Source organism: Urocitellus parryii, chromosome 1 (genome assembly GCF_045843805.1).
Source record: "Urocitellus parryii isolate mUroPar1 chromosome 1, mUroPar1.hap1, whole genome shotgun sequence".
Lineage (NCBI taxonomy): Eukaryota > Metazoa > Chordata > Mammalia > Rodentia > Sciuridae > Urocitellus > Urocitellus parryii.
The window spans coordinates 137,190,329-137,209,543 of NC_135531.1; the positions used below are offsets into that span (position 1 = coordinate 137,190,329).

General features: G+C 43.6%; 1 protein-coding gene across 1 annotated transcript in view; it reads right to left on the bottom strand.

The window, feature by feature from the left end:
• LOC113190676 (solute carrier family 22 member 4) overlaps positions 1-19,215 on the bottom strand; it is a 47,162-nt gene that overhangs the window by 19,691 nt on the left and 8,256 nt on the right. The window contains exons 2-3 of the mRNA XM_026400165.2: positions 9,804-9,907; positions 8,261-8,415 (exon numbers count right to left, since the gene is read on the bottom strand). Coding sequence (XP_026255950.2) covers positions 8,261-8,415; positions 9,804-9,907 — 259 coding nt within the window. The remainder of the gene's footprint in view (positions 1-8,260; positions 8,416-9,803; positions 9,908-19,215) is intronic.

Genomic DNA, 19,215 nt, shown 5'->3' on the forward strand with positions numbered 1-19,215 from the left:
ATTTGTTCATGGCCCAGAGCAGGAGTGGTCAGGGTGGGGGAAGATGGGAGGAGATCCAGGATGTATCTACTTATGGAAGGAATTCCCCAAAATGTTTAAAGGAGCCACAGATTTGCATTTGCAGAATGTGTGAGAGGGTCGTACCAGGAATGGAACCCAGGGCCTGGCCCTTGCTAGGCAAGTGCTCCAGTGAATTACATCCATAGCCCTTTTTTCCTTTTATATTTTGGAACAGGATCTCACTAAATTGTCCAAGCTGGATTCAGACTTGAGATCCTTCTGCCCAAGCCTCTTGAGTAGCTGGGATTACAGGTGTGCACTACCATGCTCAGCTAGATTTGTGTTTTTAAAAGCCATTTCATGTCCTAGGACTATCTTAACCACCCTTGGTGCCAGTTACTCCAGAGTTGTTGCCTGGTCTTTGGAATTCTTGGATGGAAATGAGGAGTCCAAGCATAAGCTCCTTGTCATAGAGCTCCAGAGGCCACTCTTGTTCCTTTGCCTCATGGGCAGAGAGATCTAGCCAATAGAACAGTTCTGCCTTTTGTTTGGGATTTGCCCACACTACAGAGAAGAAGTAGCCCAGAAAATAAAGCACAGATAATTCAAAGAACATTTAGTTCGGCTCTCAAGAGAGATTTTTCTTAACCACATTTATGGGGCCCTAGCACAGGCTGAAGAATGAATTCCAGAGAAGCAGCATTTGCTGCTGGTGTCCTAGCAACCACTGCCTACCTGTCCCAACCCATCCCATTCACTCTCCCTCACTCATCAGAATGGAGCCACCTGCCTCAGTGATTCTCTCTTGAGCAACTTTACTACTTAAAAAGCCAGATGGATAGAGATTGCCGCTGCCGTGTGCCCCTGCTTCCCACAGGGCAGACCATGTGTTTAACCACCCAGGCATTTCTCAGCCCATAAGTTCATGTCCAAGGATGGGGCCCATTATCATTAGTGTGATTTCCAGATCTTTTCTTACTCTGTGAACAACCTTCCTCTACTGTGCTAGCTCCAACTCTTTGGCTGTGATTATGATATGAAAATGAACAGAGGGTGCTCTATTCCTAAGCAGAAATAAAGCAGCAGAGGATTTGATTGTGGGGGGGTTGGTCTGGGGAGAGCATAAAACCAAGTAAGAATCTTATTGAACTGTGAGGCTAGTGGAGCTCCCTTCTACCTTCAAAACCTTGATAAGAAAAGAGATCTTATACTACTGGGTCCTGGATAATCTCCCTCTCTAAGCTCAAGCTAGAACAGAGTTGTTATAGATTTGCAGAGTACCCATTGGGGACAGAAGCTTTGTAAAACTACCTTTCTGTTTTCCTATGGAACCATGTGGATACAGACCCAAGTAAGTCCTTATTGGCACTGCCTTGGGTGAACCTTTCGGTAGCCATCCTTAAACATGATCAACATCATCATCAACTTCACAGTTAGATTTTTAAAAAAAATTTTTTTAAAAAATTTTTTTCACAGTTAGATTTTTAAAAAAAAATTTAAAAAAAATACCTGTAGGTATTTTAAGCCAGGTTCCAGGCTAAGTATTTACATATATTATCTCTTTGACTATTTACAACAATTAGGTAAGAATTAAGGCAACTCCCATTGTACATGAGATGAGCTAAGAATTTAAAAAGAATTAAAGCCAATGCCTCAGTTTATACACCCATAATAAGTAGTACAGCTAGGATTTAAACTGTGTCTATTTGACTTATGGATACTGGTCTAGCTACCAAGAAAAAAATCACCTGGAGCCAGGTGTGGTGGTGTATGCCTATAATCCCAGCGGCTCAGGAGGCTGAGGCATGAGGATCATGAGTTCAAAGCCAGCTTCAACAATTTAGTGAAGCCCTAAGCAACTCAGTGAGACCCTGTCTCTAAATAAAATCCAAAAAAGTCTGGAGATGTGGCTCAGTGGTAAGTGCTCCTGCGTTCAATCCTCAGTATCAAAAAAAGAAAATTAAAAAACCATCTGGGGCAAAGCTTTGGTCCTATACAACAATTTTTCAACTGAAATTCTAGTGGAGACATGCAGGGAGATGGGTGAGGCTGTGCCCGCCTTTTAAAGGTGAGGATTTCCAATTTCCCTCCCTGAAAATAGTCTCTGAATCAGCTGGAGGCCAACCAGCTCCATCTCAATAGCACTGAGAGAGTATCCCTGATTCCTGCAGATCTCTCATGGACTGTAGCTGCCCCAAACTTTCCACCTGGCAGTAAGACATGACAGTGATGTCCTGGCTCTGCTGACTTGAGATCCCTTTCCTTTCTTCTGTCTTATAGGTTTTTGTTCCTAGTGCAAAGCCTGGCTGGTCTTGGTCTGGTTGGGCCTCTGAGTGTCTCCTGGGAGTGAAACTCTGAAATCTGAGCCAAAGGACTTGTTCTGGTCAGGATAAAGGCCCAAATAGCCTATGGAGAGTTTGCTCACTAGTTGTCTACTCCACCTGACTGAGCACTTTCCAAGAAGGAATGACTCAGACAGGACCAGGTCCCCCTCCATGTAGATCAGGGTCCTTCTTTGGTAATCGGCCCAGGCACCACTAGGCACATTCCACATAGAAGCAGGAGGATATGCACCTCCATGAATGACCCAGAGGCCTGCAGCAAATCCCAGCTTGAGAAATGAGTCTGTAGTGCAGCTGTCAGGGTGGAGGAGGGTACTCCATCAGGCATGTGGAGAGAGCAGAGGCCCTTGATGTTAAGTCCCTGCTAGAGTGACTTTGATAGGGGCTGCTTCATGGAGTTATGGTTATATGGACTGATGTCATGTATGTAAAGTGCCCACATATGTCTGACATGTGGGATGATAGAAAGTACAGTGCCTTCCAAGAGGCCTAACAGAGCAACTTCTCTGCTTCCCAGAAAGTGCCCAGAAATCCCATCAAATTAATAGATGTTCTCCGGCCGGGGGCTTTCCCTTCCTTCTTCTGAAACCTTCACAGATTACGCTAATCAAAAGTAAGATTTCCTGCCAGGCCTGATGGCGCATGCCAGGCTGAGGCAGGAGTATCACAAGTTCAAGGCCAGAAATTTAGAGAGGCTCTAAGAATTTAGCAAGACCCTGTCTCAAAATAAAAAATAAAAATGGCTGGGGATATGGCTCAGTGGTTAAGCACCCCTGGGTTCAATCCCTGCTACAAAAAAAAAAAAAAAAAGAAAAAAAGAAAAAAGAAAAAAAAAAGTAACCTTTCCTACTTCTGCATACCCAGCAATGTTATCTACACTCACCCCTCTGTGACCCATGTCATCTTCCCAGACAGTAAGCTCCTTGTGAATAGACAGAAGTGAGTTCTTGCTTCTCCTTGGGTTACCTCAGTTCTTCTCTTACACAGTGCAATGCAAAGGGTTCCAGCAATATATTTATACCTGAAATCATCCTTTGAAGATTTTGAGGCATCTTTTAATTTAAATACAATAAAACAATGGTAACATTAAAATACAATATAGCCCAGCCCTGTGCTACACCTGTAATCTCAGCAGCTCAGGAGACTGAGACAGGAGGATTGCAAATTCAAGGCCAGCCTTCGAAACTTAATGAAGCCCTGAGCAACTTAGTGAAACCCTGTCTCAAACTAAAAAACAAAAAAAAAGAACTGGGGATATAGCTCAGTGGTTAAATTCCTCTGGGTTCAATACCCAATACCAAAAACGAAAACAACAATAACAACAAAAATAAAGAAAAATAAAACAACAACGACAAACGATGCCTTGAATAAAAAACAAACAAGAATATGCAACTGATCACTTTGAAAAGTCTGTCAGTTCCTCCAAAGGTTAAACATAAAGCTATCATATGACCCAGCAATTCCACTGCTAGTATATATGCAAGACAACTGGAAACATATGTATACAACCTTGAAAGCAGAGTGACTAACTAGGTGCAGTTTTTTTTTAAAAGAGAGAGTGAGAGAGGAGAGAGAGAGAGAGAGAGAATTTTTAATATTCATCTTTTAGTTCTCGGCGGACACAACATCCCTGTTGGTATGTGGTGCTGAGGATCGAACCCGGGCCGCACGCATGCCAGGCAAGCGCGCCACCACTTGAGCCACATCCCCAGCCCCCTAGGTGCAGTTTTGAGATGAGAAGAAGGTTCATAGTAGCGTTGTTTATAATAACCTCAAAGCAGAAGCAACCTTGATGTTGACTGATTGGTGTACAGATGAACAAAATGTGCTGTATTCATACAATGAACACTGATTCGTGCTTTAACATGGGTTACTCTTGAAAATATTAAGTGAAGGAAGCCAGGCAAAAGGTCACACACCATGTGATTCCATTTATATGAAATGTCCAGAATCGGCAAATCTAGAGACAGAAAATAGACTGGTGGTTGCCAAAAGTTGGGGGAAGAGGGCAATAACTGCTAAAGAATAGAAGGTTTCTTTCTGGGGTGCTAAACATTGTACAATTTTGTGAATATACTGAATTTACACCTCAACCCATCCTTTGTAACATTAAAAAATCACTGAATTGTACACTTTCAAAGAATGAATATCATGGCATGCAAATTTGGTAGGGACTGATTGTTTGTATCATCCTATCATATACTGAAACTCTAACTCCCAGTATGGTTATATATAGATTCAGGAAGAAATTAAGGTGAAATGAAGTCATGGGAGTGGAGCCCTGATCTGATAATACTGCTATTGTTATAAGAAGGGATACCAGAGAGCTTGTGTTCCTAAGCCTGACTGTTCTCTGAGCTGCACAGAGGACAGGCCACAGGAACACACAGGGGAGGCAGCCATGTGCAACCAAGCAGGTTGAGCCCACACCAGACCCCAGTTCTGCTTGCACCTTGATCTTTGACTCCTATTCTCCAGAACCATGGAAAACTAATTTTTTTTCCTTTAAGCCACATATCCTGTGGCATTTTGTTATGGCATTCTGCCCAAGTAGACTAAGACAAAATTTTATTTCAATTTAAAAACATTTCAGGGGCTGGGCCTTAGTTCACTAGTAGAGTCCTTGCCATGCATAAGACCCTGGGTTTAATTTCTAGCACCACAAATAAACAAATAAATATATGGTAGATAAAAGCTGCATAACTGATGTAGTTAAATTTCAAATTTGTACTTCTGGAAGCCAAAGTTAAAAGGAAGATGCCATCAGTTACACACTAATGAGAACGGAAACATCTGGATGTTAAAGGAATCGAAGCTTTCAACAATTCATCATGCCCAAAGAAATGTTGTATGGGGGAACAGATGTTTAGAGTACTGGAAAATACTGAGTTAATGAATCAGTCAAGACAAGAGGCAGCCAGATGCAGTGGCACATGCCTGTAAACCCAGTGAACTGGGAGGCTGAGGCAGGAAGATCCCAAGTTCAAAGCCAGCCTCAGCAACTTAGCCAGGCCCTAAGTGACTTAGCGAGACTCTGTCTCAAAATAAAAAAGTAAAAAGGGCTGGGGATATGGCTCAGTGTTTCAGCATCCTTGGGTTCAATCCCCAGTAATGCCCCCCCCCCAAAAAAAAGAGAACAGGAAGCAGGCAGTTAAATTTGCAAAAAACATGTAAGTAGTTACGGGGGAAGGAAGAGGATTCCATTGATATTTTACCCACAGGAACCTGTGAACAGGCTGAAGATGAGAAATGTGGAAATTATGAGGGAGCTGGGATGGGGTAGGTCAGAGTCCTTGGTCCTGAGTGGTCATTTCCTCCCCCTAAGTTAGCCACATTCTGGAAGCACCATCATTTCAGATGCATCCACTTTGCATGGGGCTTTGGGTAGCATTGTTTTTTTCTTACCTTTTCTAGAATCCTATGACTCTGGAAGGCTTGATGATTTTATTTTTTCTTTTTTCTCCAGTCCTGGGGATTGAACCCGGAGCCTTGCATATGCTAGGCAAGTGGTCTACCACTGAGCTACATCCCCAGCCCTAGGCTTGATGATTTAAAAAAGAAAAGACTAGCACAAGAAGAAGACTCATTTTTACACTGCTTTGAGAGTGGGTGTAATTCAGCTTCCCAAATTAACATTTAGAATCCTAAAACTAAAGATTATCATCACAGAAACTTGCGAAACCTTTCCTAGAGCCAGAGGCCAAAAGTGAAGGGACAGACAGAATTTTCAGTCCAAACCTCACCCTTCAGTTTAGTTTACCCAAATAAAACCTGGTTGTTTCAAATCCAGCTCAAAAGGGGAGGATAAAATAAAAGGGGAGGGGGGCGGTGGATAAAATAAAACCTGGAATTTGGCTATTTCAGTGCTGCAACACCAGAGGGCACTCATGTGCCGTGGAGAAGGTGCAACCACCTTGTTCCCACCAGGAGTGGTGGGTCCAGCTGCTCTGGGACAGGCTGATTTCCAGTGAAACTCTAAATCTTTCAGGCCTGAGAACTAAACACAAAACTCTCATACCAGGACCCAAAGTCAGCTATTTCCTGCAAAGCCACCAAGAATAGCAGGCATGCACCCAAGCTGATGGGGAACCCTCTGTACCTGTACCTAGTAGCCTTTTGATGGCTGCTGGACACACCTAGGCTCTGATTGCCCTCAGCCCTGCGTGTGGGGCCGAAAACCTGATGGGGAGAAGCAAGGGGAGTGGTGGGCAGTGGGGCAGACCTTTTCTGCAGAGGCCTGGGGAGAGTGCCCTCTATGCTTCGTCCACTCATAGAGGAGAGGCTCTAAGCCCCAGAAGCACCCTGGGTGAGTAGAGAGGCAGGTTCAACTCCTCAGCCTTGGGGTTGCCACAGCCTGGCATAGATTCTACCCTGCTCCCAATCCTAAGAGCAGGGTTGCTCTAGCTTCACCACAACTCTCTGCCCTTGCATTCCAGATGGTCCTCCAGGTCCTCCTGTGACACGGATCTGCAGACCTTCGACAGAGTCCTCTGTCTGGGGGAGGCCTGTTTGGTTTCTGGGATGGATCTGGCCCAAGCAGAGTCATGTGTAGGGCTACTCAGATGTATGGGTGCTGACAGCAAGGAAGATGGATGTGGGGGTTTAAAACATGAGAATAGGCTTCGCTATGTCCAAGAGTCCTGTGTCCTGTGTCCATTGCGCATTAGGAAGTTACAATTTTGGTTCTAAGTCCCTCCACTTTCCAGTTTTCAGCATTGCTATCCTGCAACTCCCTGTGCTCTCTCACAAATGACCCTGAAAATCTTGCTCCTCTCCTTAGCACTGCAGAGAGAGATCGGTCCCACCCGCCAGGGCCAACTGAAGAGTGTGCTATCTGCCCAGACCATGTGGCTTGGGTATGTTCTCTCTTCTCCTCTCCCTCTCCCCTCCACAGACACTGAGAACAGGACCTGTGGCAAGGAGCCCTTCACAAATAATTAAAGGAGTGGAATTTGAACAATTCCATCTTGGCAACCCGACAGACAGAGGGTATAAACATCTTCAACTAAGCCGATGCAGCATCTCCAAAGCCAGTGAGTCATCAGACCCTTGAAAGCAATCAGAATCACCAGACCAGGTGCAGACTTTTGAGCCAAGAAGAATCCTTAGACTTCTATTAAAGGGAACTATTCATAATTATGCTGTGACAATAGGGATAAACAGGGACTGTGCTGAGCCAAGTAGAATGATCACACTAGAAATTATAGGAATTGGAGTTTCCATTCTTATGGAAAGAAGGCTCCCTTTCTCTCCCCTTCTCACGTGCTCATATTGGGGGCTCAGAGAGTGCACTGGAGACTCTCACTCCTTAGGATGAACCTGATTAACTTGTTTGGAGCTCACCTCACTTCCTTCTCAGACAATCTGGAGTGGCCTGGGGCCTCCTCGTGGGTTTGTAACTGATGACTCTCCCTCCTATAGCCTATGATTCTTAGCGGTGGCCTCTTGACAGGCCTACTATCAATGCAGTGAGGCCTGTCCTGCACAGAACTGATATGCTCTGGATGGGCTTTGAGTATGGGTGAGGCCAGATCTACTGGGTGGGCTGACACTGAAATCCTCCTGGCAAGTGCCTTTACTGCCTGTATGCCTGTGTATGGGCCATACCAACCACCCTGAGCCCCTTCCTAGGTGACCAGGTAGAAGCCTCAAGCCTTCACAGCTCCAATCAAAAACATTCCCAGGCCATCCCTCCCTCAGGGTCCCCTCTTATGTGCCCTGTGCACCTGTGAATGTGTCTCAGTTATTGTGCGGCTGATTCTTATTGGCTTGAACTCTTGTGGCCACCATTCAGGGTCCAGCACAGAGCTGGCTCCCTGTGAGTGCCTGAACTTTGGAAGCATAGCCCAGTGGCCTCCTCCTTCCTGGTCTTTCAGAGCATTGGAGGGAGGAATTTTTGTCTCCGAAGCCATTCCTACCTAGAATGAAGGCCACGACATAGTTGGAGATCTGGCCCATGCCCACGATGACAAATAACACAGTGAACATCTCCCAGTTGATGGAGAAAATCTGCACGAAGCTGAAGCCAGTCTGCACAGCCATGGTTGCAAAAAGAATGTTCTTCCTGCCAAACCTGTAGGATAAAGCATAACATAGGTGAATAAAGCAAAACAGTAGAATAAAGCATAATGGTAACTCAGGGTGTGTTTTAATCTCTGAGCTAGACATCATGGCAGACTCAGGGCTCTGTCAGTCCTCAGGCATCCATCTCCCAGGATGGGAGTTTCTAAGCTTCCTATGCAGGTCTCATATCTTGAAAACATAGAACAGTCTATGCAAGGACCACATGGAAAGCTGCTCTTTAGAAGGAGCCACAGGTAGAAGCTGCCACCACAGCACAGAATCTGCAGGTAGTTTTCATATCTGCAACATGTGAGTTCTATAAATCCAGAACCAAGAGTTCCTTGAGGGCAGTGGTTTTTAACCTTGGATTACAATGTTTTCTGGTTTAAAAATAGTTCAGCTTAGGATTTTTCTACTTTCCAATGGTGTAAGAGTGATATGCATTCAATAAAAACCCTATGATGAGCTTTGATGGTTTCCTGGGCCAGGGAGATGCATATGGTACTCTCTTTCAATGCTGAGGAACATCTGTACTGATGCCAGCACCCCACCCCTGCTTTATGGAAAGACATAGCTTTTCGCCATGTCTTTTGGTGACAATGTAGTTGGTTTAGGTGTTAATTTCACATTCCAGTAGTGACCAATGGATGGGATGAAGCACAGGTGGGCGCAGAACAGACACCCCACTTTCCAAAGTTCAGCTGTCAGGCCATTGGCTGGAGGCCCCATTGGTGTTTGAAGCTAGGGAAGAGACAGGCACCCCTCTTGGAAGCCTTCCCCAACACTGCTCTTCATTACTGTCGCCTCCTGTTCTGGTCACCAGAGAGCATTTGGGGCCAGCAGAGCATGTCCGAGTATACTGCAATGTTGTCTCTATCAGCCTGTGAGCTCCAGGGGTCTCAGAATCAGACTGGGTCTTCTCTGTGGACCCAAGACCCAGCCAGAGTCCAACCCACAGGCCCAGGGAGTGTAGAGTTAGTGCTGCTGTCTGGCCCGACCCGTCCTGGTGGCTGTTTGTGGACTGATCCAGTCATCCACTCCCTGTCCCCCAGAACAACTCTGAAGAGTTGGGGGTGGGGTGGAGGGGCAGTGGTGGTGGCAGCATGGCGTTGGGTCAAGGGATGTGTGGAAGGACGACTCCACTTTCCAGTGGGGGGAGTGGTCCCTCCCCATTCCTACCCAAAGCCTGGGGAGCGCAGGCTCAGGGAATAGAACACAAGTGGGTCTCTACAGGAATATGAGGTCAGGGTGAACAGGAGACATCCTGACTCCCCACCACTGACTCAGTGGCCTGAGGATCCTCCCCTTCACTATGTAGAAATACCTTGAAATCAGTCCAACCTCAAGATAGGCAGTGACAAGGGGCCCTGTCCCCCTTTCCTCCCTCCATGTCCTTACCTGTCTGACAGCTGCCCGGACACGAAGGAGCCAAGGAGCACGCCTACGAAGAACAGGGAGGCGGTGAGGGGCGTCTTCCAGTCATCCTCACACACCAGATTCCACTGCCAACAAGACAGCACGAAGCGTGAGCCCAACCCTGCAGCAGGCCCCAACCCCAGCCCAGCTCCGGGAAACATTATCACATGGCAGCCAGAGACGCTCTCCTCCCTGGTGCCGGGAGGTCACCTCTGTGCAAAGGATACAGGACTTGTGGGTCTGGGTTTAACTCCTGACTACGATTCGCTAGGGCTCCTCTCTGTTCTCTGAGACTCGGCATCCTTTCCTGAAAGGGAGGGTGATGGCCACCACTTGGCCTGTGTCACATAGCAAGAAGCAGCTGCCCATGGCTGCGACTGGTGACCCCTTGGCAGCAAAGCGATATGAAGCAAAAGAGGCCCTGCCCCTTTAGAAGGCAGCCCAGCATGGAGAGAAGATATTTGAAAATCCCAGGGGCAGGGAAGAGGGCATGGTTGCTTTGTCCAGGAGTAGAAATGTCCTCTCCTTGTTAAAAAGTACAAGTGGACAGTAGTTCTGGGACTTTATGTTTTGAGTAGACTCCTCTGGAATGCCCTGGTTAAGCTCGGGCCTTGATCTAGGACTCCACTGGGCTGAGGTCTTACCCCCCCCCAACTCTCCAGGGCTTCCTATCTCCCCATCCTGTATTCCTATACCTCCTTCCCAGTAGCATGGTTCCTCCCATTCCCCAGGCCTATTGGCTGCTATCGCCCTAACAAGTCCCTGCTGGTGGAGCCAGGAAATCATAAAATCAAGGTTTCAGCCAAAGTTTCCATTCTGGGCTTTTTGTTTTTGTTTTTTTCCAGGGCTGGGGATGGAACTTAGGGCCTTGGGCATGTTAGGCAAACAGTATTACAGACCTACATTCGGGCCCCTGGCTCCCAATTCTTGAATAAAGTCAATTCAGTAAAATCTCAAGGGAAGTCACCAAGATTTCAAAATGTGTTTTGTGACCTTTCATTAAATTATAAAAAATAATCAGGTGCCCATGAGTATTCGGGGGCCTGTGAGTCAGAAGTGGGGAGTGCTGTCTGTGGTGAAATAATCCAGCTTAGAGGAAAGACCTTCCCTCCCTGTTCCCCTTGGTGGTAGTCCTGGTTCCAAGGTGTTTGCAAAGCAATTCTCACAGTTGCCCTGAACTTTGGGGGTTGTTTTAAACACGAATTCAGGTATTTATGCCCCACCTCATTCTGAGGCAGGCTGAGAAAGGTGTTTCTAAAGACATAAAAAAAAAGTATAAGACAAAAATCGAGAGAATCATCAAGTAAAGGGGAGGGAGATTTATAGAAACCAGGCAAGGTGAGAGGGACTCCAGACTGTCCTGCCTAAGCCAGCGAGGCAGGCTTCAAAGCTGGCTTTGACTGTCCCAGTGGCTCAGTTCCCTGAAGGGTCACAGTTTCCAGTGATCAACTCCTTCTGGAGCGGCCCAGTTATTTCTGAGTACTGAGAACGGAAAGTCTCTCAGACATACTTCCTTCCACAAAGGGATCACTTCGTGATGTGAAGGATAATGTCCTTAAGGACACTCTTGTCCTAAAGACAACAGCAAGATTAAGGAAGCTGCTTCTCATGGCGCTCCAGGCAGATACCCAAGCACAGCTCTGCAGAGGAAAAACAGCATGGACCCAGAACTTGTTCTCTTCACTTCAGGTACTATAAATCCCAGACGGTAGAGTCACCTCATCTGGTGGTAGAGTCACCTCACCTGGTGCTTGGTTTGAAAGTCATCACTAAAACTCATGCTGAAATGTGATCACCATTGTAAGGTATTACGAGGGTACGAACTTAACCCAACTATGGTATTTGAGGTGGACCTCTGGGAGGTAGTTAAGGTTAAATGAGGCTGTAAAGGGTGGGGCCCTAATCCCATGGGACTGTGGCTTCAGAGAAGTGGAAGAGAGATCCAAGTAAGCAAGCTTGTTTTGTCTTGCCAACTGACGCCCCATGCTGCCTTGGGACTTGGAAGAGAGTTTCCCACCAGTAAGAAGGACCTCTCCAGGGGCAGCCACCTGACCTTGAACTTCCCAGTGTTCAGAACTTTGAGCTGAATAAAGAGTAAGACAGCAGAGGTTCCTGAATGGACTTCAGGGAAGAGAGCAATGAGCCCTCAAATATTGTATAGCCTGGTTCGAGTGCTCTGCCAGTCCATAGATCAGAGGTGGTGCACAAGATGGTGCCTGAATTAATAGCCACCTGTCTCCAAAAATGACTGGTCATAGATTTAGAGCTTGGGATCTGCCCATGACACACAGAGTAATGAATGATTGAGATTTCAAAGTCTCATGATGGGAAATGTGACCCATTTTTAAGAAGAATAAACTGAGGCTCTGAGACTAGAATTTGTCGGAAGTCATAGCAAGTAAATGAGCATGCTAGATACCAATGAGGGCCTCAGAGCCCAACCTTATACCCATGTCTTGCTCTGAACATGAACAACAAAGGCAGGACAAAAGGAGCTGATTAAATAAGATAACCTACACTTCTTTGAGGAATGTGATACCGGAGAAAATTGCCCCCAGAGTAAAAGGTCACAGCCTTCAACCTTGGACAGAACCAAGAAAATCTCAAGTTAGGTAGAGGTATGCATATGTCTGTTCTCAATCACTGTTCCATCTGCAGTTGAGGAGAAAAGCTCCTCCAAATATAATGTCCTCTATTCTATGGCTTTTCAAATATTTTTTTCTGTTAGTTCTCTGACTTAGGGAGGTAGCAATGAGACTTGAGACAGGAAGAAAAGAGAAAAGCTGTCAGATGTACAGCCAGCTTTTGCATGAACAAAAGTAGTGCATAGGACCATTTACACCTAATTTGCAGGCCAGTGCAAACAGAAATTATAGGACCCCTTGTTAAAAATTTATGAATTTCAAGACGGCCAAGAGCAGAGCATTAAAACTGGTTGTGGGGTTCTGTGTGACTGCTCAGATTGTATGTCCATGAAGCTGGTGCTGGTAGTGGGGTCAAGCCTGATCTTTGGGGAATAGAGGAGTGGCAGGAGTTCTGGACTGGGGCACTGGAAAGGGTGAGGTGAGGGCCAGCACTCCATTGCTTTCCTTTCTGGTGGCCATGCAGCCATGGCTCTAGGTCTCACTTTCCTCCCTGAAGAGAGGTGTAAGTAGCCCTGCCAGCATGATACAGCACAGGAGGGGGCCGGTGCATGCAGTGGTGGTCTGCCTCTGGAAACCCTGCAGAAAACAGCTGGACCTCATAAGTGGCTGTAGGGTTGGGTTCCCCCTTATATGTCCAGGTTATCCTTTTGGAAAGCTATGAGGAGCCTGGTAATGGGACAAAGGATTGGCAGATAAAATTCCAGCTGGAGCTTAAGGGACAGGAGCACAGTAAATCAGCTACCAGCCCAAAGAGAAGCCCTTCCCTTCAAAGGGCTGTTCTTGGGGAAGCCAGGCCCTGTCTACACCCATATCCTGGGAATTTGAGGGCTATGTCTTGGGGTACAACTAGTCAGGACACAGAGAACTCTCTGTAGTTAACAGATATTGTAGATTCAGTGAGAAACCATCTTCATCTTGATGGGACAGAACTGTTCCTATGGGAACATGTCTTTGCACATGTGGATACACACACACAGAGACACATGTCCAGAGGCCAGTGGCTAATGGTGGGTGGTGGTGAGGAGCAGGCCAACACTGCCTGGGGCTATTCTTTTAAGCCAAACACTAACATTTTGAAAACATAGCCTACCTCTGGAGAAAGAGTAAAATGTGGCAACCAGCTGGCCCAGGTTATGCAGGGGTATGCTCTATGTATGCTCCCGGTGTTACTATGTATGCTCCTGGTGTTACTATGTCCACCTGATCCTCAGGATCTCAGACCAAGATTCTCACAACAGAATAGAGGGAGCTCCATATAGCTGGACCATGTGTCCTTCAGTTATGCTTCAAGAGACAAAAGTCCAGGTCACAAGGTTATTAGGGATGGAAGGTCACTCTTAGCATAAATGTGCCTCTTTTGCTTCCCAATGGTAACAATACTAGGAATGACAGTCTAGTGTTTTGAATACTTATTGAGCATCTTGTATTATTTAATGGGATTTCAAAGTTTCCATGTAGGGTGAATATTCTTTTCATCTTCATTTTACAAATTAGTAAAAGAAGGCACAGAGCAATAAAATGACTAGTCCAAATACTTTTTGGGGATTGGCCAAAGAAATTGCTTAATCATTTGTTTATTTGACTTCGAGCATCTATCTGTTCCAGCCGATGCTTTGTGCTGGCCACAATACATGGTCTCTGCCTTCATTAAGCTCAAGTTCAAACACACTTTAGGGATAGATCAGTGTGGACATGGGCATGCATAAGCCTAGTAGTCCTGGCAGGGAAGGCTCTTCTGGGTTACAACACCCTTGCTCTCTAGCTAGAGAAAAAGGAAAAAACAAAAACAAACTTCCTCTCCTCATTATCCTTTACTAGAAGAACAGAATTCTAAAACATGAATAATCAGTATAAATATATTTTAGATGACTTACACTGACACAGGGCTAGGCACATGGTGAATACTTAACAGATTGTTGATGAAAATATGTTAAACAACTAGGGGCAATGAAAAATGAGTGGAGAAAATGTGTAGTTCTGGGACTGTTGAGTACCTATGCACTGTCCTTTGAAAATCACCTGCAACCTTGAACTCTCTGAGTAGCCAAAGTCTGGCAGTTTTAGCTTTTACCAAAGCCACAAAGGACCATCACGATCAGTATATCCACTCTGGCCTGCGTAGAACTGCATAGAACTGCTCTGGAAAGCAGCCTCGTGTTGAGCAACCAGCACAGGCTTTCTTAGATTCTACCGCTTCTGGCTGTGTGGGCCACGGGTTCACCAATATTAGCCTGCTTCTAATTTTAAAGAAGTGACAACAATAGCCTTTCCTAGTTTCGTTGTATACATTGGACAAAAAACCTAAGTGGAATATCTGACACATTGTGGCCTTGCAAAATGGTAGTTCCTTTTCTACTAACTTCATGCCTTTGTCCAAAGCAAAACCATAACTTAAAAAAGCTCGCCTAGCATGTGTGAGACCCTGGGTTCCATCCTCTGCACCACATTTTTTTAAAATAATTTTTTTTAAAAAAAGGCATTATGTCCAACTACAACTAAAAAGTAAAATATTTTTTAAAAAAAGGCATGGCATGAATGAAAAAGCAAAGAGATAAAAATTCTTTCATCCAATTACTAAGAACTAAAAAAGCTCTTACCACAAGGTATAAAATCCTTTTATAAATGGCCTTTAATCCCAGAGATGACTGTGAATGAAAAATTAGCAACGGTCCATTAAAAATGAAAAACGGATTTCTATAGTGTTCTCTTATAGTTATCCTTCCTTCCAGAGGGAAAGTAAGAAGTAATGATTAACAATAGAATATACATCCACCCCAGTTCCTTCTTTATAACTTGGTTGTGACTTAAGGCTGGAAAATTCTTGATCATCTGCAAAATAAAGCAAACAAACAAAAACAATAAAAAACCCTGAATATTTCATTCTTTTTGTTTTTAACAGCTTTATTGAGATACAATTTACATATGTCAAAATTCGCTCTTTTTAAAGTGTACAGTTGAGTAGTTTTCATATATTCACAGAGTTGTGTAAGCATCAGCACTATCTAATTTTAGAACATTTTCATCATCGCTTAAAAAAAAATCCAAACATATTAGCAGCCACACCCCATACTCTTCTGTCCCAGTCCTTGGCAACCACTAATGTACTTTCCGGCTATATGGATTTGCCTATTCTGGGAAGTTCATATAAATGGAAGCATGCAATAAGTAGTCTTTTGTGACTGGATTCTTACTTAGCATAATGTTTTCAAGGTTCATCTGTGCTGTTGTAGAGTGTATCAGCACTTCATTGCTTTTTGGTTTGAATAATATTCCATAGTATTAATAGTTTACATTTTATTTATCTAAACAGATTTTTGGGTGGTTTCCAATTTTGGCTGTTGGGAATAATGCTGCTATGAACATTCATGAACAAGATTGTGTATGGACATATATTTTAATTTTTCCTGGGCATGTACATAGTGGCAAAATTGTCAGGTTACATCTATGTTTAACTTTTTGAGGAATTCCCAATCTGCTTTCCAAACTGGCTGCACCATTTTATAACCCCAACAGCAATGAACGAGGGTTTCAAATTCTCCACATCTCTACCCACACTGTTATTATGTGTCTTTTTAATTTTGGCTGTCCCGATAGGTATAAAGAAGTATCTCCTGTGGTTTTGACTTGCATTTCCTAATGACTAATAAAGTTGAATGTGTTTTGCACTGAATTTGTATATTAATTTTGGGAGTCCTGCCATTTTGACAATAAGTTTTTGACTCTGTGACTAGAACAAGGGATATCTTTTCATTTATTTTGGCCTTAATTTCAATGATTTTGGGGAGGAGGGTACTGGGGATTGAACAAGGAGTGCTTAACCACTGAACCACATTCCCAGCCCTATTTTTTATTTTGATGCATATGGATTTCCAGTTTTCCCAACACCATTTGTTGAAGATGCTATCCTTCCTCCATTGCTATTTTTTATTTTGAGACAAGGTTTTGCTAAATTGCTTAGAGCCTCACCAAGTTGCTGAAGCTGGCGTTGAACTTGTGATCCTCATGCCTAACCTCCAGAGTCATTGGAATTACAGGCAATTACCACCAGGCCCAGCTCAATAATGATGTTTGATAGTTCTCAGAATATAAACTTGAAAACTCTTGGTGAAATCTATTCCTGAAAAAATTTTCTTAGCATTATTTGTAAAGTTGCATTGCACTGCTAGAAACAAATTATTTGAGAATTGTTTTTTAAATTTGGGATGTCTTTATTTCATTTTTTAAAGACTTGCTGGATACATGATGCTTCATTGACAGTTTTTTTTTTTTCCTTTCAGCAATTAGAATGTCATCCATGGCTCTTTGTCTTCTATTATTTCTTATAAGATGGCAAAAGATAATCTTATTGGAGTTACTTTGTGTGTGACAAGTCATATTTTTTGCTTCTTTCAAAAATTTTCCTTTGTCTTTGGCTTCCAGGTGTTTTACTTTGTATCCAGGTTGTGGATTTCTTTTGTGGTTATTCTACGTGGAGTTGGCTGAGCTTCTGAGACGTATAGATTAATGTTTTTATCAAATATGGAGAGTTTTCAGTCACTATTTTTTTCTGCATCTTTTTTCCTCTCTTCTTCCTTAGGATTCTCATTAGGCATAAACTGGTGTATTTAGCGGTGTTCCACATTTTCCTTGAAGTTCTGCTCATTTTTTCCTCATATTATTCTTTTTTTTTTCTCTCCTTTCTGCTCTTTGGATTGCATAATTTCCATTCCTCTGCAACTTTGCTGATTCTTTCTTCTTCCTATACAAATCTCTGTTAAGAGCATCTGATGAATTTTTAATTTGTATTATTATACATTTTTACTTCAGAGTTTCTTTTTGGTTCTTTTAAAATATAAATATAATTTCTATTTTTTATTGGTATTCTGTATTTGTTGAGGTATTTTCTGCATACCTTTTTTTATTTTTACTTTTTTTTAGCTCTTTGAACATATTTATAATAGTTGCTTTTAAGCCTTTATTAAATCTGATAAGTGGGCCCTCTCCAGCAATTTCTGTTGTTTACTTTTTTCTTCATTTGACTATAGGTCACACTTTCCTGTTTCTTTGCACGTCTTATAATTTTGTTGTTGTAAAAACTGAGCACCTTAGATAACATGCTGTAGAGACTCTGGATACTGACAACCCCACCCCTATTTCATGATCTTTCTATTAAGCTGTTTGCCTATGAAAGTATCACACCCTACTTTTAGGCTCCATTAAATGTTGGGTATTCGCTTTCTTACTTTTTGACAATGCCCCGAGGCATAAATTGTCCCATAATCCAATCCAATTGAATTCAAGCCCTTTTGCAGGAGTTTTTTTTTTTTTACTTTGTTAAAAACCTATACATATTTTGACATTTCTAATAGCAACATATATGATAGATATGGTTCTATTCTATTTATAATAAAACCTAAAAAGATTAATATAGTTAAAATCTGTAAGATTTTGTTTCTAGATCTAATATTGGCTTACAGATTTTGAAAGCAAGTGTCTTGAAATTTTAAGACATCAATATGCAGATAAAATTTGTAATAAGGAGATATGGCCTAGATGCATTCGGTATGGACACCAGATGTTCCAACATAGACAGAAATTCAGATTTAAAATAATATTAAAACATTACGATAGCATGAAATAATATAAAACAGGTAAACTTTTGGGAGTTGACAGTCTAAGTCTTTCACTAAAAATTGAAGGGGGAAAAAAGCCTAGGTAATTACTTTTTTTTTCTTTTTCACAAGATGGCATAGTTTGTAATGGAATGAAGTCGGGTCTCCCTGATGATTACCCCTACCCTGGGCTACCTCTAATTAGGATACTGGGTGGAGTAGTTTTTGAGGCAAGACTTTGAGGTTTGTCCTGACTTCAAAAGGGCTGCTCTTAGCTGTCTCTTTTATTGGTTCTTTCTGGTAAACTAGATGCCCTGTGGGTTAGTTTGTTCTACTGGAGCTATGTGTTTCCTCTTAGTTGCTTACCACAAAATCTCCCCTATTTTTAGAAGCAATAGTAGGCTTAACCATCGTCTATACCTCTGTTTCAAATAAAGTCAGTTCCCATGGGGACAGTGTCAGAACTATCTGTTTTGTTTGTTTGTTTGTTTATTTGACTACTTCTCCCCCAGACCAAATCTCTGAGCCCTTGCTCCAGAGCACTGGTCAGGAAAGTGACCCACTCTCAGAGTGACACCTCTTCTTTATGAGTTGGACACTGGGTGTGGGTAGTAGCCCCTGGTCTTTTTGGCTAGCTTCTCCTGACACGGAACCTGTGACCTATGAATGAGCCGAGGCAAGGGTTGTCAAGACCTCCATATTCTTGACCCGTGGGACCTGGCTAGAGCCTCCAATATATAAGGGCTGGGTGGAGAAAGGGATCTCCTGAACTCCTGGTTGCATTCACCAGGATTTTAGCCTCTGCAACCCAGAGCTCAGGGAATGCAGGGTGAGTTGGGGCGGGCATTGGTGGCCCCTCTTGGTGAGACTGTATCCCCTGACTGTGAGCTGAGGGAAGAGAGAACTCTGTTTTCTTGGCCAGGCCCACTATCCCACTTTCTGTGCTGGAGAGGGAGAAGGAAGAAAGGGAGGGAAAAAAGAGGTTGAGACTACAGGGCAATGGACTTCCATTCATAAGTGTTTTTCATTTGTTGTATGTCCTTAGGACAATTTCTTAAAAATCTGTGTGTATGTGCGTGTGTGTGTGTGTGCTTACTCTATAATGTGTATGTGTGTACATGCATGTGTGCATGTGTGTATGTGTGTATAACAACTAGT